Source organism: Typopeltis vanoorti, chromosome 9 (assembly GCF_054136105.1).
Source record: "Typopeltis vanoorti isolate ZY-2024b chromosome 9, IOZ_Tvanoo_1.0, whole genome shotgun sequence".
In the NCBI taxonomy this organism is placed as follows: domain Eukaryota; kingdom Metazoa; phylum Arthropoda; class Arachnida; order Uropygi; family Thelyphonidae; genus Typopeltis; species Typopeltis vanoorti.
Genome location: NC_143557.1, coordinates 89436592 through 89462747, shown reverse-complemented (window position 1 = coordinate 89462747; position 26156 = coordinate 89436592). Strand labels below are relative to the sequence as shown.

Sequence of the window (26156 nt, the reverse complement as noted above, 5' to 3'; positions counted from 1 at the left end):
CTTAAATCAATATTTTTATTATTATTTATTATTATTATTATGTAACACTTCCAGGGAGTCCAAAGACTCATCGAGGGAGGTCACCTACTCTATAACTCTCTGTCTCCACCAACCGCAGTTACATTTATCATCTACACCATCACCATCTACTGACAAATACCACCACCACTAGTATTTTCACGGACAATCACATATGTCCATGCCCATGGTGGGATTCGAACCCGTAGCCTTTTGGCAGGAGAGGAGATATGCTAACCACTCAGCCAACCAGGCCTGGTTGTAAATATTAATTTACATTATTTAGTGCATTACTCTTCTTGCTCTTGCAACATGTGTACAATGCTGAGTTTATGTGAGATGTGGTGAGAGCAGCTGAATAAATTGCACAATGATACCATTGAATTACTATGCAATTTATCCAACTGGCCAACAGACTTGATTAAAAAACTAAAATTGATGCATTCTTTAACTTCGAGAACATTGCGTTCCAAAAGTGCACAAAGATGGTATTCCTTTATGCCCAATCGTTGACAATCAACTCTCCTACCTACTTATTGTCAAAACATCTCTCGAAACTCTTACAACAACACATCCACAACTCAGAGAGTTACATTAAAAACTCGGACATTTTGTGGAAAAGCTAAAAAACATCAACATATTGGATAATGATCTTCTAGCCAGCTTAGATGTCACCTCTCTCTTTACAAATGTTCCTGTAGTGGAGGTCATTGACATCTTAAGTACCTTGTTCCCACAAGATATAACCTCATTGTTTGCTCACTGCCTAAACTCCAACTACTTTTCTTGGAAAAATAAGATCTATCAACACTTAACAGGCTTGGCGATGGGGAGCCCACTCTCACCTTCATGTGCTGACCTCTTTATGGAAGACTTAGAAAACAAAATCCTATCCCAAATTATTCCAAAACCTAAAATTTGGTTCAAATATGTGGACGATATCTTCATCGTATGGAATAATAACAAAGATGGCCTATATGATTATCTCAAAAAGATCAACTCCTTCCATCGTTCTATTAAATTCACTCTGGAACTTGAAAGAGAAAACCAATTACCGTTTTTAGATATCTTAATCAAAAAACAAATTGATGGTAGTATAAATCTATCAGTATATAGAAAACCAACTAATACAGGTCACTACCTACATTTCAGCTCCTCTCACCACATCTCACATAAACTCAGCATTGTACACATGTTAAAGAAGAGAGCAATTTGCATCACAACGGACGAGACCCTTCAAGATGAGTTAAAATTTATTTCCAACAATCTGTATTTGAACAGCTATCCGAGAAGACTAGTCAGTAAAGTCCTTTTCTCTGAACCACCACCAAGAGATAAAGAAGATATTCAATATATATAAACGATTGCAATTCCATTTGTAAGTGGCATCTCTAACAAGCTCGCTAGCCTCCTCAAACAACACAAAATAAGAGTAACATTTAAACCAATAGAATCTATTCGTAAACTACTAAGATCTCCAAAAGACAACCATCCTTTCTATAAATATGCTGGCGTTTATGATATTCCATGTGCTTGTGGCTCTAGTTACATCGGACAGACTTCGAGAAGCCTCAAAATCAGGCAAAAGGAATACAACAGACAGGATATTTCTGGCCTATCGTCTCATTTGTCTACAACTAACCATGTCATCGAGTGGAACAAAAGCTGTTCTCCTTACATAGCGGAAGATTACCATTCAAGAATTTTCAAAGAAGCAGCCACAGCTGCCCATTCTACTGTCAACCTTAACAGAAATCAAGGCCTAATACTCCCAGAAATATGGAAAACCCTAATCAGAACTTTAAAAATGGAAGAAATGAACTTTAATACAAACTACAGAAAGTTCCTTAGCAACAGCTAGCTAACCTTGTACACGTGATACGTGTTCCACTCATGTTCGATACTATTCTATTTGTAATTGTTTTGCAGTTATGCATAATTGTGAGATTGTTTACACTTATAAGTGCCCTGAAGATGCCAACAGTTAAAGTGTGGCAAAACTAGTTGGTTCAATTTAATAAAATTGATCAACACTTGATCTGAAAACCAAATATTATTATTATACTAATTTATGATCAAGAAAATACCTTCATGATCTATGCTAATATTTTATAATCCAGACCCATATTTTCCCATTTATGCAATAGTCTTCCATGCTGTAGTAGAATGTGAGCAAGTTGCTAAAACAGGACTTTTCCTAGTAAACTCATGCTGTTTATTTCAAATTAAAGATTCTCTGTCAACCCATTTCTGAATCTAACCAATTTTGTCAATAATTGGATACATCAGTCTTTACACTACCCTTATGCAATGGGATTGCCATACATTCTTTCCACTCCTGTAGAATCTTCCCTGTTCTGAGGCTCAAATTATATAGCCTGGTTGAAGGACTAGCCAGTTCAGTTGAACACTTTTTAGCATCTGTGCTGATATCCCATCAGACCCTATTTCTGAATTATTCCATTTGTGCAACAACCCTAATATCTCCTCTTCATACACCTGAGTTTCTTCATTCATTAAAGAAGTAGCAGTGAACTCAATATTGTATTACACCAGGTTGATAGCCTTTAGCAAACTGGACACTCATTTGTTGAACAACTTCTTCTGCATCTGTCACCTTCATGCCATCTGATTACCCCATTCATTAGAGTTATTCTTTCATATTCATTCGTTCTTTTACTTGGAGCATATTGATCGAATTCTTTTGTTTTGTCTTTAGCTTGCAGAGCAGCCAATTTCTTTTCATACTCAAACTTAGCTTTCTCTACAACAGTTCTGACTCTTCTGACCTGTTACTTATAATTTTCATACTGGACATCATTCTTATGTACATAGTATTTCTTCTTCTTCATCCTTTTCTTGCAAATCTCTGGCTTAATAAGATTACAGACTCTATTTATTTATTTATCTATCTACCCTATTTATCCTTCAAACTCTTGGGACATATTCTGATATTGCATAATAAATTAAATGCTTCCCATGCACTGTCGATATTCTTCCCATCAAGTAACCGATACCATTGCGCTGAACTCGGTATACTCCTCATTTAGTCATAATTTTCTGCTTTGTAGTTCAGCATGTAACTTTTTCTGAATGGAACATTCGTAAACCTAGCCACTTCCCAAGTGAGTACTGCGTGATCATTATCACCAACTGGAGGCAGAATAGTTACATCTTTTAACCGAAACATCCTCTGACACTATGATTCAATATTCAAATCTAATACTCTTTGATCTCAAGTTCCTTCTGTCACATATTGATTGAGGAAGTTATCTCACAACAGCTCAGTAAATTCAGTTTCATTCTTCTCATGAAATTTTACTGCTACCCAATTAATGTTTGGATAATTGAAGACCCTCCTATCATTATGATTACTCTTTTTTGCACCCATCGTTTTTATTTGGTGATGCATTTCTTCGTCGCTAGCAACTGATCCACCAGGTCTGTAACAATACGCCCACTATGTATTTGATTTATGTTAGATTCCACCTCACACTAAATGGCTTCAAACTGACTGCCACACAAAATAATATTACTAGTATCACAATCATAGGCCTCAATACTAACCAGATTCAAGTCATCTGATATCGTTAGCAGCATGCCCCTCTCCTCTCCTATTCTGTTTATCCTTTCTAAAATTACTCTATCCTTTACACTTGAATATCAGTTATGTTTATGATTCTGATAGCCATGTCTCACTAATGCTTACAACCTGAGGTCCCAACATATTGAAAAAGGCAACAAACTTTGTCCCTTTGTTTCTGATACTCCTAGCATACATGTACAGACATAATAATTTTGTATACTCTTATCTGTAGTCTGCATGACACGTTTAGACAACTGCAAATCTCTGTTTTTCTCTAGTGCCTTATATATGTAAACAACTTTGTGCATTTTTGATGGGTCTAAACCAGACGAACATAATGTTGAAATCGTTCACTCCTTGTAATAATCTCCATGATAATGCCCATTCCCATCATTAACTCAGTTACTTAACATTGTAGCTCTTACACTCATATTCTCACCGTTCCTCCCATCATAATTTAGTTTCCTTGACTCTCTGTGTTAAATCTCATACCAGTTAGTTTTTCAAGACTCCTGATGCTAAACATATTCAAGTGTAGGCCATCCATCTGATACAAATTCAATCTTCCCTCAAACTCACTCCATTCCTCTAAAAAACTCCCATCCATTCCTTTAACACAGCCCATATATCGAATCATTTGCAATCATAGCCCTTCTTCTTCTTAATTCATTTTTATCATATCTAGGTAATATACTTACGATTTTCTCTTTCTCGCTTCTTCCAACAATCCTTTTATGTCCTCTCTCATACTGAACTTATCACCAGTAAGTGATTAGTACCTCCTACAGTTATGATCTTATTTACTTTGAGATTAATTATAATACACTAGTGGCCAAAATTGTGGAAACTTTTTAGAAAAAGTGTATTTCTGAGTAGTGTTATGATGGCTCATAACACTACTTTTTTTTGTGTGTAATACCATAAAATTATATATCAGTGGAAAGATAATTTAATCAAGAATGTAATGCAACAAAGTTTGTTCAATTATCTTGTATTCTATGAAAAGTTATAGCCAAATAACCAGAAAAAAGAAGCACAACTTGCTTAGGTTGATAAGAAGTAGCTTTCCTTCATTTGAATGTAGCCAATGAGTATGAGTATTTAGAGAGCCAATCAGGTGTCATCTTTTTTTGGCAATGAGCCAATAAGGTCACAGTAGGATTCAGCTATTGATGTCATGTATTGGAGCTGAGAAGTGGACATTTGTCAGTGCGTTGTGTGATTGCTATCAAGTTGGTTGGTTGGTTTTTTTGTGTTCTTTCATTTAGTGAACTTGTAAAACATAATAAAATTAAAGAAATAGTGCAAAGATTTGACTGGTCACCCAGAAAGCGATGTAAAATAGTACTATTAAGTGAACAAGGCTACATTTATGAAGAAATTAGAAGAAAAATTGGTGGAAACTTAACCAAAGGTGGCATTTCTAAATTTTTGAAGAGGTATAAGAAAACTCAGTCACTTCAAAACCAGACTGGTAAAGGCGGGAAAAGGTGCACAACAGCAAGTGATGATAGAAGAATTGAGAGACTGTGCCTATGTGACAGAAGAAAATCATCTGGATGTATACAAGATGAAATGGCGCAATACAATATGAAGTTGAGTGCAAGGACTGTTCACTGCAGACTACAGGAATTTGGTCTAAATGCTAGAATTCCACGAAAAAAGCCATTTTTATCTCTCAAACAAAGGTTGAAAAGATTAAACTGAGCTAAAACCGATGTTAACTGAACAGCGGAACAATGAGACAGTGTTATTTGGAGTAATGAGACCAAAATCTCCCTGTTTGGTAGTGATGGCATAAAATATGTAAGGAGAAAAATCAGAGAAGATTTGCATCCTGATTGCATTACACCTGCCCCACTTAGTGTGTTATGATCTGGGGTTGTATGACATCAAAAGGTGTGGGCAGAATTTGCGTGATTAATGGAAATATAAATGCCCAAGTATTACATAAATGAAATACTTGAGCCCAAACTGAAGGCTTCCGCATGTGATCTTTTCCAAGATAATGAATCATTTATATTTCAACAGGATTCAGCTCTATGTCATGTTGCTGCTGTGTGCAAAAAGTGGTTTCAAGATAATCATTTACCACCGCTGGAATGGCCTGGGAATAGCCTAGACCTTAATCCAGTCGAAAATCTATGAAGCCGCCTAAAGAAACTTGTTAGTCAGAAGCAACCCACCAATAAAACCCAATTAATAGAAGCAATAATTCAGTCTTGGTTTCACATTATAACAGCTGCAGAACTAAAAAACTTGATTCACTCCATGGGAAGGTATTGTAAGGCCATAATTAACGCTAAAAGGTTACCCAACTAAGTATTAACTCGCATTGTGAGAATTTTTGTATATCTCATTTTTTCTGTTTGTTTCGCTTTTCTTATTTATAACTGCTGTTCTAATAAAAAATCCTTCATAAAAGTTATTGCATTACATTCTTCATTAAATTATCTTTCCATTGATATATAATTTTATGGTATTACTCCAAAAAAAAGTGATGTTATGAGCCATCAAATCTCAGAAATACACTTTTTCCAAAAGGTTTCCACAATTTTGGCCACTAGTGTAAATCTTATTATAATAACAGTAAATGATAAAATAACAAATAAACTAACATAACAAGTAAATAAAGAATAACAAAATAACAAACAGAATTGCTCACAGAATTTTCTGTGCAATAATCAATAGTTTTGTATGCACCAAGCTGTTGTGTGCGTGTGGTGCCACGATGTGATAAAAGCATAAACACACTTAGTGCACCAGTTTTGAAATACATATGTAATTCTTGTCAATTTTTTTTAGGATTTGAATAAAATGATGAAACTGATTAAATCAGTTTCAATAAATAAAATAATTGAAACTCATAGTTGATAATAGAAAGCAATGCTTCTACTTTTCATATTATAAAAAATTATTCTAATCAAGGTATTATTTCTGGGATAATTCTCATATTACTCCTCTAAAATAAACTATTATTTTAATAGCTAGTATAGCCTACTTTCGTTTAGGAGTGCCTCTTTTTTACAATGTCATTGGCTCTTTACCTCTGTGCAGATGAAGGTGCATCGCCTTATCCTGGTGATGTGCCTTCATCTGCTGTTAAAGGAAAGGTTTTTTTGGGGGGGAGGGTAAAGTAATGTGGGAGAATTATTTGGAAAAAACCTGGGTTTTTTATATATGTATAATATTATTATTATTATTAAGGGTGGATATAGAGCATTTGGGGAGGGGGGGTGAGAGAAGGATCTGAAGAAAGAACGTTTTTTTGAGGGAAAAAGTCAGGGTTGGAGTAACGGGGTGTGAGCCGTTTTGACAGGCGTTGTCTTCAGAATTCGTGCAGGAAGTGAATGCTATGTCATGTTAGTTAGGTGTTTCTGTCTTTGATGTACTTGTGTTGTCTCCTATTGGTCGGAGTCATGACCTAATTTTTATGTTAATGAGCTTCCAACTCTCTTTGATTATGTAGGGTCAGTGGATGTTTATTGAGTTTTCATCACATTGTTTCTGATATTCTAAGCATTGTTTCGTTGTCCTGTATGTCTAATATTATGGCCTTGTCGATTTGTGGGGTATGTTTCTGTTCAAGGGTGTGGACTGCTATCTCAGTTTTTCCTGTACTTTGTAGCCTATTTTTCTTTTTGTTGTTGCGTTTTTTTGTTTAAATGTTCTAGAATAATGTTACAGTCATGGAAAGTCTTGTCCATAAAGGCCTGATGGTAGAACCTGTGTAGGTGATCACAGTCTTTTTGGCAGGGAAATTTGTAAACAACGTTGTGATGTTCTAATATTTCTTTGTGGGTGTGAGATTTTGTAGGTTTTAGAAGTATTGCCAATTTTTGGTTTGTGGTGAACACCAGTTTATAGTCAGTGCATTTGAAAATGTATTTGTAGGCTTGTATATGTTCTGGATGTATGGCAGTTTGATAATTTTTTGTGATGGGAAGTTTGTTTTGCCTGGTTTTTGCTGTTTTGTTGGTGTAATTTATAAGTTGTTGAATAATTCAGATTTTTAAAAATTTGTGTTAACTTCTTTATTTCTGTGTTGAGATAATTACTGTTTGTTGAAAACTTGTGAGCATTTATGAATTGTGTTAAGATGACTGATTTTTTAATCGAATAAGGATGGTATGAGTTAAAATAGAGGTAGTTTCTAATATTTGTGGGTTTTGTAGTATATTTTCATGTGTATTTTGTTGTTGTTCTGACTAATATCAGGTTTAGAAAATTGATGGATTTGTCCTGTTCGGTTTCTATGGTGAATTTTAGTCTGTTGCTGTAATCGTTAAGGGATTCCTATAAGATGGTGATGCGTGTTGGTTCTCCAATGCATAGAATATTGTCCATGTATCGGCGATAAAAGGTGATGCCGGGTTGTCCCATAGAGAGGCCGAAAATTTGGATGTACATGTTGTTCTTAAAGTCAAAGAAGTTTGCTGATATTACTACTTTGATTAGATTTATGATATCACTGGATGTTAATTTTGTTCATGAACATAGTGTATGTGGTCTTCTGTTAGTAGTGTGTGTGTGTACGATGTCTAGTGTTCTGGGAACGTCCATGTTGGTTTATAATGAAGTTGCATCCAGTGAAGTGAGGACGTCTTCGTGGGATAAAGTTAGGTTTTTTTATTTTTTGGAAAAGGTTGTCTGTGTTTTTTATCATAGATTTTGATGTTGTAAGTAATGGTTTGAGTAGTACGAATTTCAATAAGGGTGATGTGGTGATGTTTTTGCAAGAGACTATTGGCCGTATTGGGTAACCATCTTTGTGGGTTTTCATTTGGCTGAATATACAAGGGGTACGTGTGATGCGAGGTGTTGTGTTTTTCGTTGTGATTTTGTCTATCTTGTTCTGATTTTTTAGAGTGTGTAGGGTGTTGTTGATTTGCTTTATGAAGTCGGGGGTGGAGTCATTTTGGATTTTTTGGTACGTGTTTTGGTCGTTTAAAATAGCTGTTATTTTGTTGTGGTAATCTGTTTGGTTTATGAAGACTACTATATCACATTTGTCTGCTTTTGTGATCATTATATTTGGGTTCTTTTTTAATGATATTAGGGCTTTGTGTAGTTGAGTAATGCTGGGTTTTACTATTATTTTGCTGTTTATGTTGTTTATTTTCTGGAATATTATTTAATGGAATATTATCACACCAACTATAAGCTGGTGTTCACCAAAAATTGGCAACACTTCTAAAACCTACAAAATCTCTCTCTCACACACACACACACACACAAAGAAATATTAGGGCACCCCAATGTTGTTTACAAATTTCCCTGCCAAAAAGACTGTGATGTCACCTAAACAGGTTCTACCATCAGCAACAATGAAAAGAAAAACAGGATACAAAATACAGGAAAAACTGAGATGGCAGTCCACACCCTTGAACAAAAACATACCCTGCAAATCGATAATATTAGATGTTCAAGATAATGAAACAATGCTTAGAATATCAGAAATGATAGACATAAAATGTGACAAAAACTCAATAAATGTCCACCGACCATACATAATCTAAGAGAGTTGGAAGCTCCATAATATAAAAATTATGGTCACAATTCCGACCAATAGGAGGCAACACAAAAACAATGAAAACAGAAACACCTCCATGACATCCACTTCCCGCACGAGTTCTGGAGACGATACCTGTTGAAATGGCTCACACCCCGTTACTCCCACCCCTGACTTTTTCCCTTAAATCCCTCCTCTTTCCCAAAAAATACTTTCTATCATCAGATTCTTCTCTCACCCCCCCCCCCCAATGCTCTATACCCACCCTTAATAATATTATTATTATACATATATAAAAAACTGTGTAGCGCAGTAGAGGTGGTGTTTGCACTCTACAACGCTTGACCGCACGAAGAAAGGATTTGGCGGTTCAAATCTAGTCGCCGACTAGAGGAACTTTTTCTAAGACTTTTTTTGGCCGGTTCCCAAGTTAGTCGATCTCTAGCATGGGCTAGTGGGTTTTTTCTCCCGGAAATTCGGGTTTTTCGTCCCATAAACTCAAGAAAATCGACCGTAGCACCCACACTATTTTCAGACATTAAAAATATTGTGTTAGGGTTAGAGATCACGAGATGGCGGCACTAGCTTGCCGCCTTCTTCACTGCGTACCGATGAGTCAGTGATAGCCTTGGGCCAGCTATCTCTCTCTGATTGGCTACCAGTGGAGATTGAAGTGTTAGCTGATTTTTTAGCCTAGCTGATATATAAAATACCCAGGTTTTTTCCAAATAATTCTCCTACATTACTTTACCCCCCCCCCCCCCCCAAAAAAAAATTCCCCTTCCTTTAACAGCTTAACAGCAGATGAAGGCACATCCCCAGGATAAGGAGACAGAAAACAACATCCAAAAAGATATATCCACATTTCCTCCCATTTTATTCTTCATATATTAGCTTTATAACACTTCAGTAATGCCCTAGAATTTGTGTAAGAGCTAATGACATTATAAAAAAGGGGCACTCCAAAACAAAAAAGTAGGCTGTACTAGCCATTAAATAATAATATTCTATTCAAAGTTGAAATTTTCTTTTAAGTATGGTTTAAAATATTCATGTCTTATAGTTTGAGACTCAGAAATTGGGAAGAGCTGTGGACATGAAGGATAAAGAAGAAAAAGCTCTCAGAAAAAAGATTAATGAACTTAGGGCGAGGCAAGTAAATTAGAATTTATATGTATGATTTTATTTTTTTGAGTGTGTTAGAATGGTTAGGTTAAAAGAAGTGAAATATAGTGGAAACTAGGTTATTTTATTTATATAATTAAAATCATCATATATTACTCAACAAAAACATTGTATGCTTACTATTCAAATTGTCTATTGAGAGAAATTTCTTTTTTCTAACTAAAGACTCACTTTTAAATTTCTGTATAGTGTATTAAATTCAAAGTAGTTCAGTTCCAAGGCAACTGTCATGCTGAAGGTTATATTTTCATAAACTCTTAATCACTTTCACAACTTTTTTTAAATTTGAAAAGCTAACATTTTTTTCTTCTTGGCTAAACAAATAACAATGATCTTATTTCTTTCTTTAATAGAATAATTTATGGAATAATTCTAAATACCCTATTTTGGCTATGTTTCCAAAAAATACCCATTACTTGCACCTCAGTAGCATGTAAATCCTCCTTTGAGTCTCATAACATTTTTCTGTTACATGTCACATTGAAAGAAGTGGAGCTCTTCCGTTCAGGAAGCATTGCATTATTCAGCAATGTTGCATATTCATTGTCTCTTTCATCCTTTCAAGCACTGCAAACAGAGGTCTAAGCTCATTCTATGCAAAACAGTTTTAGATCCCTATGCTACCAAACTTCACCAGGTATGGTGTATTCAGGCATAAGGCATTTTCCAGCCATCCACAATACCCGCACTTGCCAATCGAAAGAGTGTAATGTGATTTTTTGCTCGTAATCATGCAGCATTGGCAGTCCATATTGGTGCGCTGCAGTTTTATGCTAGTGTTGTTTGCATTGCTGATGTACCCCTTCGAACTCCTAGTTGATTGTGTCTACGTTGTTATTCCCAGATTTCTGTCTCTCACTCTTGACTGGCTGCTTAGCTTTTCTAGTATATTTCTTGGTTGAGGCAATGCCTTGTGATCTAATAATATTACTTATAGTTGATTTACTCCTTTGCAAATATGACTATTGGATAAATTATTATATGGCATTCTGTGAAAACGTGTGAAATATGTATAAATTACTTATATATTTAAATTCTGTAAAATATGTATCAGCATGTTTCATTCTAAAATAGGAAGGGTCCTAATAATTATTTCAGCACAGTGTAGGATATACTTTTTCCTTTCAAGAATGTTATTGATTTTTATTCTGTTTTTGTTATTATCATTTAGAGGAGAGAAAGATAATCGGGCCAAGGCTGACATGCAAAGAAAAGAAGTTAATCAAAAGATAGCTGAAAAGGATTATTTGGAAGATCAACTAAAGATAAAAGAAGTGCACTATAAACACCTGAAATCTTCATACGATCATTACAGAGATAAAGAAAGTAAGTTAAGGTAAGTATACAGACATATTTAATATGATAAATTGTATATCAGGGGTGCTTAAGGGTCTATGTATATAAATTGTATATGGGGGAGGGGTGCTTAAGGGTCAAAGCTGTATAACTGAGAGGAGACCTCCACATAGCCTTTAAAGGAATGTGGAGAACCGATCAGGGCTTCTGACCTAATGTCCAATCCTCACCTTCTCGTGGTGCACCATGTTGGTATCTACCTGGATACTGAACGAACGAGGATGGGCTGGCAATTTGGGATTTAGCCAACCAAATTATAATTCTTATTAGCTTAAACCAAATAACAAAATGATGGTACAACATGACAAAATTTCATGACAACTAGGACATTACCCGGTTAAACAAGATCCCCATTGTTTTCACCAGGGTGAACAGCGAAACGTCAGCTACTGGAACAAATATGAAAAAACACCCCAACTCAACATCACTGGAGTTAAAGATCAGTACTATCAACATATGAAGCCTGAATGGCAAAGAAATGGAGCTAGCTGAGGAATTAGATAAGTACCAGCTACTGGAACAAATATGAAAAAACACCTCAACTCAACATCACTGGAGTTAAAGATTGGTACTATCAACATAAGAAGCCTGAATGGCAAAGAAATGGAGCTAGCTGAGGAATTAGATAAGTACCAGATCAACATAATAGGGGTGACTGAAACAAAAAAAAGACAAAAACTGGTGAGATCTTTCTGAGCAATAACCACAAAATGTTATATTCAGGCAATGACAATCAAGGAAAACTAGGAGTAGCCATTGTATTCAACACTAAATATGAGGCTAATCTTCTTGAATGGCAGGCAGTCTCAAGTAGAGTGATGTGAGCAAATATCGGAATGGGGAACTGGACATTGAGACTTATTTGTGCCTATGGTCCCACAGAAGGTAAGAGTATAATAAAATTAGTTTAATCCTTTATCCAAGTGTGAGCAAACAAGGTTTGCGCCTGAAGTATCTTCAGGACTAGGGTAAAGTGATACAACACCAGGGCAACTCGTTGCAAAGGTGGAGAAAGCTACCAACACTCCTAACTCAGTATCTCCTATAATGCAGTAATGCAACACACACATCTCCTTGCGGATATGTCTAATGTTATGCATTAAAGGAAGGGCCACTACCCAGACTAGTTTCGACCTTTATTGAGGTCTCTTCAGTGGGAGCCAGGCCCTAGTGCAAATACCAGGCAAAAGCATTAGCAGGTCATCTCTACCTATAGGAGTTGCCAAATGGTGTGCCACCCTTTTTTTTTTTTAATAAATTACTCTGGATTTAGAGAAAGATGTTGAAAGTTTATTTTTTCACTTGGTTAGAGTATAATAAAATTAGTTTAATCCTTTATCCAAGTGTAAGCAAACAAAGTTTGCGCCTGAAGTATCTTCAGGACTAGGGTAAAGTGATACAACACCAGGGCAACTCGTTGCAAAGGTGGAGAAAGCTACCAACACTCCTAACTCAGTATCTCCTATAATGCAAAACACATCTCCTTGCGGATATGTCTAATGTTATGCATTAAAGGAAGGGCCACTACCCAGACTAGTTTCGACCTTTATTGAGGTCTCTTCAGTGGGAGCCAGGCCCTAGTGGAAATACCAGGCAGAAGCATTAGCAGGTCATCTCTACCTATAGGAGTTGCCAAATGGTGTGCCACCCTTTTTTTTTAATAAATTACTCTGGATTTAGAGAAAGATGTTGAAAGTTTATTTTTTCACTTGGTTAGAGTATAATAAAATTAGTTTAATCCTTTATCCAAGTGTGAGCAAACAAAGTTTGCGCCTGAAGTATCTTCAGGACTAGGATAAAGTGATACAACACCAGGGCAACTCATTGCAAAGGTGGAGAAAGCTACCAACACTCCTAACTCAGTATCTCCTATAATGCAAAACACATCTCCTTGCGGATATGTCTAATGTTATGCATTAAACGAGGGCCACTACCCAGACTAGTTTCGACCTTTATTGAGGTCTCTTCAGTGGGAGCCAGGCCCTAGTGGAAATACCAGGCAGAAGCATTAGCAGGTCATCTCTACCTATAGGAGTTGCCAAATGGTGTGCCACCCTTTTTTTTTTTAATAAATTACTCTGGATTTAGAGAAAGATGTTGAAAGTTTATTTTTTCACTTGGTTAGAGTATAATAAAATTAGTTTAATCCTTTATCCAAGTGTGAGTATAATAAAACTAATTTTATTATACTCTAACCAAGTGAAAAAATAAACTTTCAACATCTTTCTCTAAATCCAGAGTAATTTATTAAAAAAAAAAGGGTGGCACACCATTTGGCAACTCCTATAGGTAGAGATGACCTGCTAATGCTTCTGCCTGGTATTTCCACTAGGGCCTGGCTCCCACTGAAGAGACCTCAATAAAGGTCGAAACTAGTCTGGGTAGTGGCCCTTCCTTTAATGCGTAACATTAGACATATCCGCAAGGAGATGTGTTTTGCATTATAGGAGATACTGAGTTAGGAGTGTTGGTAGCTTTCTCCACCTTTGCAACGAGTTGCCATGGTGTTGTATCACTTAACCCTAGTCCTGAAGATACTTCAGGCGCAAACTTTGTTTGCTCACACTTGGATAAAGGATTAAACTAATTTTATTATACTCTAACCAAGTGAAAAAATAAACTTTCAACATCTTTCTCTAAATCCAGAGTAATTTATTAAAAAAAAAAGGGTTGCGCACCATTTGGCAACTCCTATAGGTAGAGATGACCTGCTAATGCTTCTGCCTGGTATTTCCACTAGGGCCTGGCTCCCACTGAAGAGACCTCAATAAAGGTCGAAACTAGTCTGGGTAGTGGTCCTTCCTTTAATGCCTAACATTAGACATATCCGCAAGGAGATGTGTGTTGCATTACTGCATTATAGGAGATACTGAGTTAGGAGTGTTGGTAGCTTTCTCCACCTTTGCAACGAGTTGCCCTGGTGTTGTATCACTTTACCCTAGTCCTGAAGATACTTCAGGCGCAAACTTTGTTTGCTCACACTTGGATAAAGGATTAAACTAATTTTATTATACTCTAACCAAGTGAAAAAATAAACTTTCAACATCTTTCTCTAAATCCAGAGTAATTTATTAAAAAAAAAAGGGTGGCACACCATTTGGCAACTCCTATAGGTAGAGATGACCTGCTAATGCTTCTGCCTGGTATTTCCACTAGGGCCTGGCTCCCACTGAAGAGACCTCAATAAAGGTCGAAACTAGTCTGGGTAGTGGCCCTTCCTTTAATGCATAACATTAGACATATCCGCAAGGAGATGTGTTTTGCATTATAGGAGATACTGAGTTAGGAGTGTTGGTAGCTTTCTCCACCTTTGCAACGAGTTGCCCTGGTGTTGTATCACTTTACCCTAGTCCTGAAGATACTTCAGGCGCAAACTTTGTTTGCTCACACTTGGATAAAGGATTAAACTAATTTTATTATACTCTAACCAAGTGAAAAAATAAACTTTCAACATCTTTCTCTAAATCCAGAGTAATTTATTAAAAAAAAAAGGGTGGCACACCATTTGGCAACTCCTATAGGTAGAGATGACCTGCTAATGCTTCTGCCTGGTATTTCCACTAGGGCCTGGCTCCCACTGAAGAGACCTCAATAAAGGTCGAAACTAGTCTGGGTAGTGGCCCTTCCTTTAATGCATAACATTAGACATATCCGCAAGGAGATGTGTTTTGCATTATAGGAGATACTGAGTTAGGAGTGTTGGTAGCTTTCTCCACCTTTGCAACGAGTTGCCCTGGTGTTGTATCACTTTACCCTAGTCCTGAAGATACTTCAGGCGCAAACTTTGTTTGCTCACACTTGGATAAAGGATTAAACTAATTTTATTATACTCTAACCAAGTGAAAAAATAAACTTTCAACATCTTTCTCTAAATCCAGAGTAATTTATTAAAAAAAAAAGGGTGGCACACCATTTGGCAACTCCTATAGGTAGAGATGACCTGCTAATGCTTCTGCCTGGTATTTCCACTAGGGCCTGGCTCCCACTGAAGAGACCTCAATAAAGGTCGAAACTAGTCTGGGTAGTGGCCCTTCCTTTAATGCATAACATTAGACATATCCGCAAGGAGATGTGTTTTGCATTATAGGAGATACTGAGTTAGGAGTGTTGGTAGCTTTCTCCACCTTTGCAACGAGTTGCCCTGGTGTTGTATCACTTTACCCTAGTCCTGAAGATACTTCAGGCACAAACTTTGTTTGCTCACACTTGGATAAAGGATTAAACTAATTTTATTATACTCTAACCAAGTGAAAAAATAAACTTTCAACATCTTTCTCTAAATCCAGAGTAATTTATTAAAAAAAAAAGGGTGGCACACCATTTGGCAACTCCTATAGGTAGAGATGACCTGCTAATGCTTCTGCCTGGTATTTCCACTAGGGCCTGGCTCCCACTGAAGAGACCTCAATAAAGGTCGAAACTAGTCTGGGTAGTGGCCCTTCCTTTAATGCATAACATTAGACATATCCGCAAGGAGATGTGTTTTGCATTATAGGAGATACTGAGTTAGGAGTGTTGGTAGCTTTCTCCACCTTTGCAACGAGTTGCCCTGGTGTTGTATCACTTTACCCTAGTCCTGAAGATACTTCAGGCACAAACTTTGTTTGCTCACACTTGGATAAAGGATTAAACTAATTTTATTATACTCTAACCAAGTGAAAAAATAAACTTTCAACATCTTTCTCTAAATCCAGAGTAATTTATTAAAAAAAAAAAACGGGTGGCACACCATTTGGCAACTCCTATAGGTAGAGATGACCTGCTAATGCTTCTGCCTGGTATTTCCACTAGGGCCTGGCTCCCACTGAAGAGACCTCAATAAAGGTCGAAACTAGTCTGGGTAGTGGCCCTTCCTTTAATGCGTAACATTAGACATATCCGCAAGGAGATGTGTTTTGCATTATAGGAGATACTGAGTTAGGAGTGTTGGTAGCTTTCTCCACCTTTGCAACGAGTTGCCCTGGTGTTGTATCACTTTACCCTAGTCCTGAAGATACTTCAGGTGCAAACTTTGTTTGCTCACACTTGGATAAAGGATTAAACTAATTTTATTATACTCTAACCAAGTGAAAAAATAAACTTTCAACATCTTTCTCTAAATCCAGAGTAATTTATTAAAAAAAAAAGGGTGGCACACCATTTGGCAACTCCTATAGGTAGAGATGACCTGCTAATGCTTCTGCCTGGTATTTCCACTAGGGCCTGGCTCCCACTGAAGAGACCTCAATAAAGGTCGAAACTAGTCTGGGTAGTGGTCCTTCCTTTAATGCATAACATTAGACATATCCGCAAGGAGATGTGTTTTGCATTATAGGAGATACTGAGTTAGGAGTGTTGGTAGCTTTCTCCACCTTTGCAACGAGTTGCCCTGGTGTTGTATCACTTTACCCTAGTCCTGAAGATACTTCAGGCGCAAACTTTGTTTGCTCACACTTGGATAAAGGATTAAACTAATTTTATTATACTCTAACCAAGTGAAAAAATAAACTTTCAACATCTTTCTCTAAATCCAGAGTAATTTATTAAAAAAAAAAGGGTGGCACACCATTTGGCAACTCCTATAGGTAGAGATGACCTGCTAATGCTTCTGCCTGGTATTTCCACTAGGGCCTGGCTCCCACTGAAGAGACCTCAATAAAGGTCGAAACTAGTCTGGGTAGTGGCCCTTCCTTTAATGCATAACATTAGACATATCCGCAAGGAGATGTGTTTTGCATTAAAGGAGATACTGAGTTAGGAGTGTTGGTATCTTTCTCCACCTTTGCAACGAGTTGCCCTGGTGTTGTATCACTTTACCCTAGTCCTGAAGATACTTCAGGCGCAAACTTTGTTTGCTCACACTTGGATAAAGGATTAAACTAATTTTATTATACTCTAACCAAGTGAAAAAATAAACTTTCAACATCTTTCTCTAAATCCAGAGTAATTTATTAAAAAAAAAGGGTGGCACACCATTTGGCAACTCCTATAGGTAGAGATGACCTGCTAATGCTTCTGCCTGGTATTTCCACTAGGGCCTGGCTCCCACTGAAGAGACCTCAATAAAGGTCGAAACTAGTCTGGGTAGTGGCCCTTCCTTTAATGCATAACATTAGACATATCCGCAAGGAGATGTGTTTTGCATTATAGGAGATACTGAGTTAGGAGTGTTGGTAGCTTTCTCCACCTTTGCAACGAGTTGCCCTGGTGTTGTATCACTTTACCCTAGTCCTGAAGATACTTCAGGCGCAAACTTTGTTTGCTCACACTTGGATAAAGGATTAAACTAATTTTATTATACTCTAACCAAGTGAAAAAATAAACTTTCAACATCTTTCTCTAAATCCAGAGTAATTTATTAAAAAAAAAAGGGTGGCACACCATTTGGCAACTCCTATAGGTAGAGATGACCTGCTAATGCTTCTGCCTGGTATTTCCACTAGGGCCTGGCTCCCACTGAAGAGACCTCAATAAAGGTCGAAACTAGTCTGGGTAGTGGCCCTTCCTTTAATGCATAACATTAGACATATCCGCAAGGAGATGTGTTTTGCATTATAGGAGATACTGAGTTAGGAGTGTTGGTAGCTTTCTCCACCTTTGCAACGAGTTGCCCTGGTGTTGTATCACTTTACCCTAGTCCTGAAGATACTTCAGGCACAAACTTTGTTTGCTCACACTTGGATAAAGGATTAAACTAATTTTATTATACTCTAACCAAGTGAAAAAATAAACTTTCAACATCTTTCTCTAAATCCAGAGTAATTTATTAAAAAAAAAAGGGTGGCACACCATTTGGCAACTCCTATAGGTAGAGATGACCTGCTAATGCTTCTGCCTGGTATTTCCACTAGGGCCTGGCTCCCACTGAAGAGACCTCAATAAAGGTCGAAACTAGTCTGGGTAGTGGCCCTTCCTTTAATGCATAACATTAGACATATCCGCAAGGAGATGTGTTTTGCATTATAGGAGATACTGAGTTAGGAGTGTTGGTAGCTTTCTCCACCTTTGCAACGAGTTGCCCTGGTGTTGTATCACTTTACCCTAGTCCTGAAGATACTTCAGGCACAAACTTTGTTTGCTCACACTTGGATAAAGGATTAAACTAATTTTATTATACTCTAACCAAGTGAAAAAATAAACTTTCAACATCTTTCTCTAAATCCAGAGTAATTTATTAAAAAAAAAAAACGGGTGGCACACCATTTGGCAACTCCTATAGGTAGAGATGACCTGCTAATGCTTCTGCCTGGTATTTCCACTAGGGCCTGGCTCCCACTGAAGAGACCTCAATAAAGGTCGAAACTAGTCTGGGTAGTGGCCCTTCCTTTAATGCGTAACATTAGACATATCCGCAAGGAGATGTGTTTTGCATTATAGGAGATACTGAGTTAGGAGTGTTGGTAGCTTTCTCCACCTTTGCAACGAGTTGCCCTGGTGTTGTATCACTTTACCCTAGTCCTGAAGATACTTCAGGTGCAAACTTTGTTTGCTCACACTTGGATAAAGGATTAAACTAATTTTATTATACTCTAACCAAGTGAAAAAATAAACTTTCAACATCTTTCTCTAAATCCAGAGTAATTTATTAAAAAAAAAAGGGTGGCACACCATTTGGCAACTCCTATAGGTAGAGATGACCTGCTAATGCTTCTGCCTGGTATTTCCACTAGGGCCTGGCTCCCACTGAAGAGACCTCAATAAAGGTCGAAACTAGTCTGGGTAGTGGTCCTTCCTTTAATGCATAACATTAGACATATCCGCAAGGAGATGTGTTTTGCATTATAGGAGATACTGAGTTAGGAGTGTTGGTAGCTTTCTCCACCTTTGCAACGAGTTGCCCTGGTGTTGTATCACTTTACCCTAGTCCTGAAGATACTTCAGGCGCAAACTTTGTTTGCTCACACTTGGATAAAGGATTAAACTAATTTTATTATACTCTAACCAAGTGAAAAAATAAACTTTCAACATCTTTCTCTAAATCCAGAGTAATTTATTAAAAAAAAAAGGGTGGCACACCATTTGGCAACTCCTATAGGTAGAGATGACCTGCTAATGCTTCTGCCTGGTATTTCCACTAGGGCCTGGCTCCCACTGAAGAGACCTCAATAAAGGTCGAAACTAGTCTGGGTAGTGGCCCTTCCTTTAATGCATAACATTAGACATATCCGCAAGGAGATGTGTTTTGCATTAAAGGAGATACTGAGTTAGGAGTGTTGGTAGCTTTCTCCACCTTTGCAACGAGTTGCCCTGGTGTTGTATCACTTTACCCTAGTCCTGAAGATACTTCAGGCGCAAACTTTGTTTGCTCACACTTGGATAAAGGATTAAACTAATTTTATTATACTCTAACCAAGTGAAAAAATAAACTTTCAACATCTTTCTCTAAATCCGGAGTAATTTATTAAAAAAAAAAAAAGGGTGGCACACCATTTGGCAACTCCTATAGGTAGAGATGACCTGCTAATGCTTCTGCCTGGTATTTCCACTAGGGCCTGGCTCCCACTGAAGAGACCTCAATAAAGGTCGAAACTAGTCTGGGTAGTGGCCCTTCCTTTAATGCATAACATTAGACATATCCGCAAGGAGATGTGTTTTGCATTATAGGAGATACTGAGTTAGGAGTGTTGGTAGCTTTCTCCACCTTTGCAACGAGTTGCCCTGGTGTTGTATCACTTTACCCTAGTCCTGAAGATACTTCAGGCGCAAACTTTGTTTGCTCACACTTGGATAAAGGATTAAACTAATTTTATTATACTCTAACCAAGTGAAAAAAAAATAAACTTTCAAGTAGGTAAGAGTGGCGGAATTTTTTGAGGATTTAGAGAAAGCATCTGACACAATGAAAAAGGAAAAGTTGGTCCTTGTTGGAGATCTAACTAGCAGAGTAGGAAATGATTGTCAGACATACAAAAATATATTGGAAAAATTATGGAGAATAGAGAAACGCTAATAATAATGGCAAATATTTGTTGGATTTCTGCTCAGGACATGGACTGGTTATTACTAACACCATGTTCCAACATAAAAATGTGCACAAATTCACTCAGAGAAGTCTTATTCACTATGTTGTTGTTGATAGTGATGTTTTCTCCCTTGTGCAAGACACCAGAGTGTACAGAGGATTTGAAATTGGAAGTGATCACTATTTAGTCTTGAGCAGGATAGAATTGAATTTCATATTGAAAAGAATAACATGTAAGAAAGTTTTAAAGCAAATAAAAGTTGAGCAGCTCTCAGATGTGAACTGTAGACTAAAATACACAAAGATTATTGAAGAAAAAATGAAAAAGTTTGAGAACAGGAACCAAACTTTACAGATTCAGTGACAAGCTTTGAAGAAAACCTTGATTGATTCAGCCAGAGGCATGTGGTGAGGTTGTCTGCAAAGATAGAAAAATCAGAACTCCACGGTGGACACAGGAAGTTAAAGAGGCAGTGAAGGAAAAGAAAAAAGCATGTCAAAAGTTCCTGGCAAATAAGTCAGCTTGTGCTCTTAGAGAATACAGAAACAAATATAACGAAGCTAAACACTGTGTAAAACTAGTTAAATAAAAGTCATGGGAGAACTTTGGCAAGAACATAGAAAATAAATATCAAGAAGGTGGCAAAATATTTTGGAGGTTGTTGAAGAAGCTTAGAAATGGAGGCACTGTAAAAGGAGTTAGAGATGATAAAGACGACACGAAAACAGGAGAAAAAGATATCCTTGAAGTATGGAGTAAATACTTCGAGAAATTGCTAAATGAAACAAGCAGTGATTGCACAGTGGTAAAAAAAAAACTCAACAGGGTTACAGTCAGGAAAACATATCCATACTTGGAGTAGAAAAAGCCATCAAAGGCTTGAAATGTGGAAAGGCAGCAAGAGTAGATGATATTCGACCAGAAATGCTGAAGTATGGTGGTATAAAAGTCTTACAGTGGCTGCACTGAATAGTTCTAAAGGCTTGGACAGAGGGACGAATTCCCGATGATTGGAGTAGAGCTCTCATAGTACCCATATATAAAAAGGGAAATAAAACTGAATGTGAGAATTACAGAGGTATTTCTCTACTGACTGTTATTCCTTTTTCTGGTAAGATATATCCATGTATACTTGAGAAACGACTGAGAAGAATTGTAGAAGAAAAGCTTAGTGAAGAACAAGCTGGATTCAGGCCAAATAGAGGCTGTCAGGATCAGATCTTCACTTTATGACAAATAGTGGAGAAATCACGGGAATAACAAAGATCTCTATTTGAGTTTTGTAGGTCTGGAAAAGGCATATGATAAAGTGCCAAGAGAGAAGCTATTCAATACGCTACAGTTATATGGTGTCAATGGGGCATTATATCAAGCAATACTTAGTCTTTATTTGAGTTGTAAGTCAGCAGTTAGAATTGAAGGAAGTACAGGAAGATGGTTTAATGTTAAATCTGGTGTGAGACAAGGATGTACAATAAACCCCTCTGTTATTTATTATCTATATGGATCACATTATGAAGGAATGTGGTATTAAACCTGATATCAAAATTGGAGATGTTAATGTCAGCTCTTTGCTTTATGCAGATGATGTTATACTTCTAAATAAATCCGCTACAAGTCTTCAAGATTCTCTGACTAAATTGAATAGCTGTTGTAATAGATATGGTATGAAGGTCAGCAATAAAAAGACAAAGACAATGAAAATAGGCACAATCGTTGAAAATATCAACTGCATTGTGAACGGAGAACCTGTGGAACAAGTAAAACATTTAACCTAATTAGGCACAATTTTTAGTGAAGATGGTAAATTAAATATGGAAATAGACAACAGAATCAATAAAGCTGGTATAGTAGGAAGTCAATTGAATAAATTCATATGGAATAAGAGAGAAATTAGTCGGAACCCTAAATTAGCTATATACAAGACAGCGTTCAAACCAGTTTTAACTTATGGTTCTGAGAGCTGGGTCAGAAGTAAAACACTTGACCAAAGACTAGAGACCACAGATATGAGAATCCTGAGAAAGATTAGAGGCGTGAAGAAATGGCATCAATGGCAATATCATATTAAAAACGAGGATATTAGGAAAGAACTAGACATTGTCAGCATCCAGGAATGCGTTAGCAGAGCTAATTTCAGGTGGTATGGACGAGGAAAAATTGGCAGAACAAGTGTTCTCTGCTAGGTTGGCAGGAAAACGACCCAGAGGAAGACCAAGATATTGGTGGATTGATACGGTACAAAGTGCCTTAGAGGACAGAAATATAAGATCTGATAATATTGGAGTTCTTGACAAGTAACAGACTGGCTTGGAGGAAAATTGTAGATAGGAAGTTAGTAATGATGTAAATTTTTCATGTAGTACTATCATATCCTGTACACCCCTTGAGGGTACATGGCAGGATTTTGACGATGATGATGATGAATTGTATATGTTGATAATTATTTTGACTGTAATAATAATAAATTAAAGATGCCAAGAAATTATATTCTTGGTTTCATCCTTTATCCAAATCCAAGTTAATTGGATGTGAACTAACTTCATGAGGCTACTTGTACATAGAGGCTATTAACTTCACATCAGTAGCCTGGTATACCATAATGCAAAGCACATATCCTTATACGCAAGTATAATGCTATGCATTATGGAAGGGCAACTACCCAAATTGAAGATTGAAGTCATGCATGAGTCATATTTCAATATACAAATAGTCAAAAGGTGTCACACCTTTTTACTATAAATTACTCTGGATTAGAGATTGATGCTGAAAGTTTCTCATTTAGTTATGCTATATAGTAAAGATGCCAAGAAATTATATTCTTGGTTTCATCCTTTACCCAAATGTAAGCAAACAAAGGTGAAAATCAGTCTGGATCTGGGTAGTGACCCTTTCCAAGTGCATAGCATTATACTTGTCTGTAAGGATATGTGCTTTGCATTGTGGGATACTAAGGCAATTGATATAAAGTCATTGGCCTCTATATACATGTAGCCCAGTTGTGAAGTTACTTCACGCCCAAACTTTGTTTGCTTACACTTGGATAAAGGATTAAACCAAGAATATAATTTCTTGGCATCTTTAATTTATAGTATGACCAAGTGAAAAAATCTTGCAGCATCTATCTGTAATAATAATAATTATTATTATTATTATGTTACACCTCCAAGAAGTCCCAGGACTCATCACAGGAGCATTTCACTACACCCACCACTATCATTTTATCGGTAAATTGTGATAGAGCGTGGCTGTTTTGCTTGTATGTGATATAATACTAATGCGCACGCACACACACACACACACAGGGATTACTTAAGGTCAAAACATTGGCTTTTAATGAATCTAAAGAACTAACCAACCAGGACTTCTAATCTAATGTCCAAACTGCATCCTGTGGTGCACCCCATTAGTAGGTACCCAGGCCATTTTTCCTGTACACAAAATGAACAAGGATGGAGCTGGCAATTTTGGATTTAGCCAACGTAATTATATTCTGTATTGGCTTGAACCAAAATAAAATGATGTTAAATACCAGCTGGCATGAAATTTCATATTAGCTGGGGCATTACTTAGTTCAACATAACCCACACTGTTTTAATCTAGGAAGCAAAGCAGATAGTGAAAAGTTAGATACTGGACAAATTCAAATCAGCATCAGCAGATTTCAAGACAGGTACCATCAGCACAAGACTTATCAACATAAGTGCAACAGGCAAAAGAAATAAAAATGTACAAAATTTACATAATTGGTGTTACAAAAGCAGGTGAGATTTTGTAAATAACAAATAGAGATGTTATATTCAGACAATGATAATCATGAAAAGGAAGGAGTAACTAGAATAGTCAATAGCAAACATGAAGATAATTTTACTGTATACCAGAAAATATTGTGTAGAATGATGTGGGCAAACATCAAATGGAGAATTGAACTATATGACTGATTTGTGCCTGTGGTACCACAGAATGTTCTATTCAGAAAGAAGCAAAGAACTTTTCTAAACTATTAGAGAGGGCAGCAGAGCAGGAAACAAATATGAGACATATAGAAATGTTTTGGGGGAAATTTGAAGAAAAAAAAAGAGTAAATCTAATAATAATGGTAAGTATCTGCTCGATTTCTGTTCAGAATGTGGACTAATCATTATTATCATTCTCCAACATAATGTGCATGGAGAGATAAAACACAAGAAATAAGAAAAATCTCAATTTCTTATTTCTTGTATATATCACTATATGCAACGGAAATATCATTGTATATAGTGATATTTTCACACTTTTTCAGTAAGAGCACACAAGGGATTTGAATAGGAAGTCATCACCGTTTAATTTTGAGCAGAATGAAAGTGAACTTCATAGTGTAAAGAAAACAGTGTACAAAAGTTTTAAATAGAAACAAAGTTGAGTATCATTTATAGGTGAACTGTAGACTCAGTATACAAATATTATTCAAGATTAAATGAACGAGTTTGAAAACAAGAATCAAACCTTGAAGACTCTTTGGCAGATTTTGAACAAAACATTGACTGAGCTAGATTGAGCTAGAGAAGCCCTGATAAAATTGTCTACAAAGATAGAGAAATCTAAATTACATAGTGGACTCAAGAAGTTAAGAGGGGAAGTGTGGAAAAGAAGAAAGCATGTTAAAAGTCAACACTTGCTCTAAGGTGAATAAAGAGAAAACTATACGAAAGTGAAACAATATGTAAACATAGCTAAACTAGTCATGGGAAGACTTTGGCAAGAATATAGAACTGAATATCTGGAAGGTATCAAAATGTTTTGAAGCCTATTGAAAATGATAACAAATGGAGGAAACACTACTAGAAAAGGAATCAGAGATATTGATATGAAACTAAAGATAAAGATATTCTAGATCTCTGGAGTAATTATTTTGAAATAAATATTGATTATTAGAAAAAACAAGTTTCTTGAAGAACTTTGAAAGATCATTAAATGAAACAAAGACACAACAGCAATAGAAGTTATTCAAGAGGAATTCAACGAGTGTAATATATATATATATATATCAATGCTTGAGGTAGAAAAAAGCCATTTAAATTTAAGACAAATAGTTGAGATATCATAGGAATATAACAAGAATCTTTATTTAAATCTATTAGATCTGGTTTTAAGAGAAAAGCTTGTTCAAAATTCTACAGTCAAGTGATATAGGCCATTTTATGAAGCATTATATAGTCTGTATCTGAGTTATAAGTCAGCAGAAGGATTTGTGTAGGAGGCATAGGAAGATGATTCCATGTCATGTCAGGTGTGAGACAAGAGTACACTCTATCTACAAACTTATCATCATCTCTATACATTACATGATAGAGGAAAGTTTCATTATGTCTGATATCAGTTACTTCATGCAGATGATGATATAGTCATAAATAAATGTAGCATTAGTCTGCAGGTTTCCTTAACTAAATTCAGCAACTGCTGTAATAACAAATTTGGTATGAAAATTAGCAGGAAAAAGACAGTGACTGTGAAAATTGTGAAAACATCTGCTGCATTCTGAATCAGCAACCTCTAGAGAAAGTAAAGTAAGAGAGAA

The 26156-nt window shown here is 36.5% G+C and overlaps 1 protein-coding gene across 1 annotated transcript in view; it reads left to right on the top strand.

Annotated features, from left to right (window-relative positions):
- The window catches only part of SMC6 (Structural maintenance of chromosomes 6), a 594918-nt gene that overhangs the window by 207888 nt on the left and 360874 nt on the right, over positions 1-26156 (top strand). Inside the window, exons 11-12 of the mRNA XM_090398426.1 lie at positions 10180-10268; positions 11473-11637. Of these exons, the coding sequence (XP_090254552.1) occupies positions 10180-10268; positions 11473-11637 (254 nt within the window). The remainder of the gene's footprint in view (positions 1-10179; positions 10269-11472; positions 11638-26156) is intronic.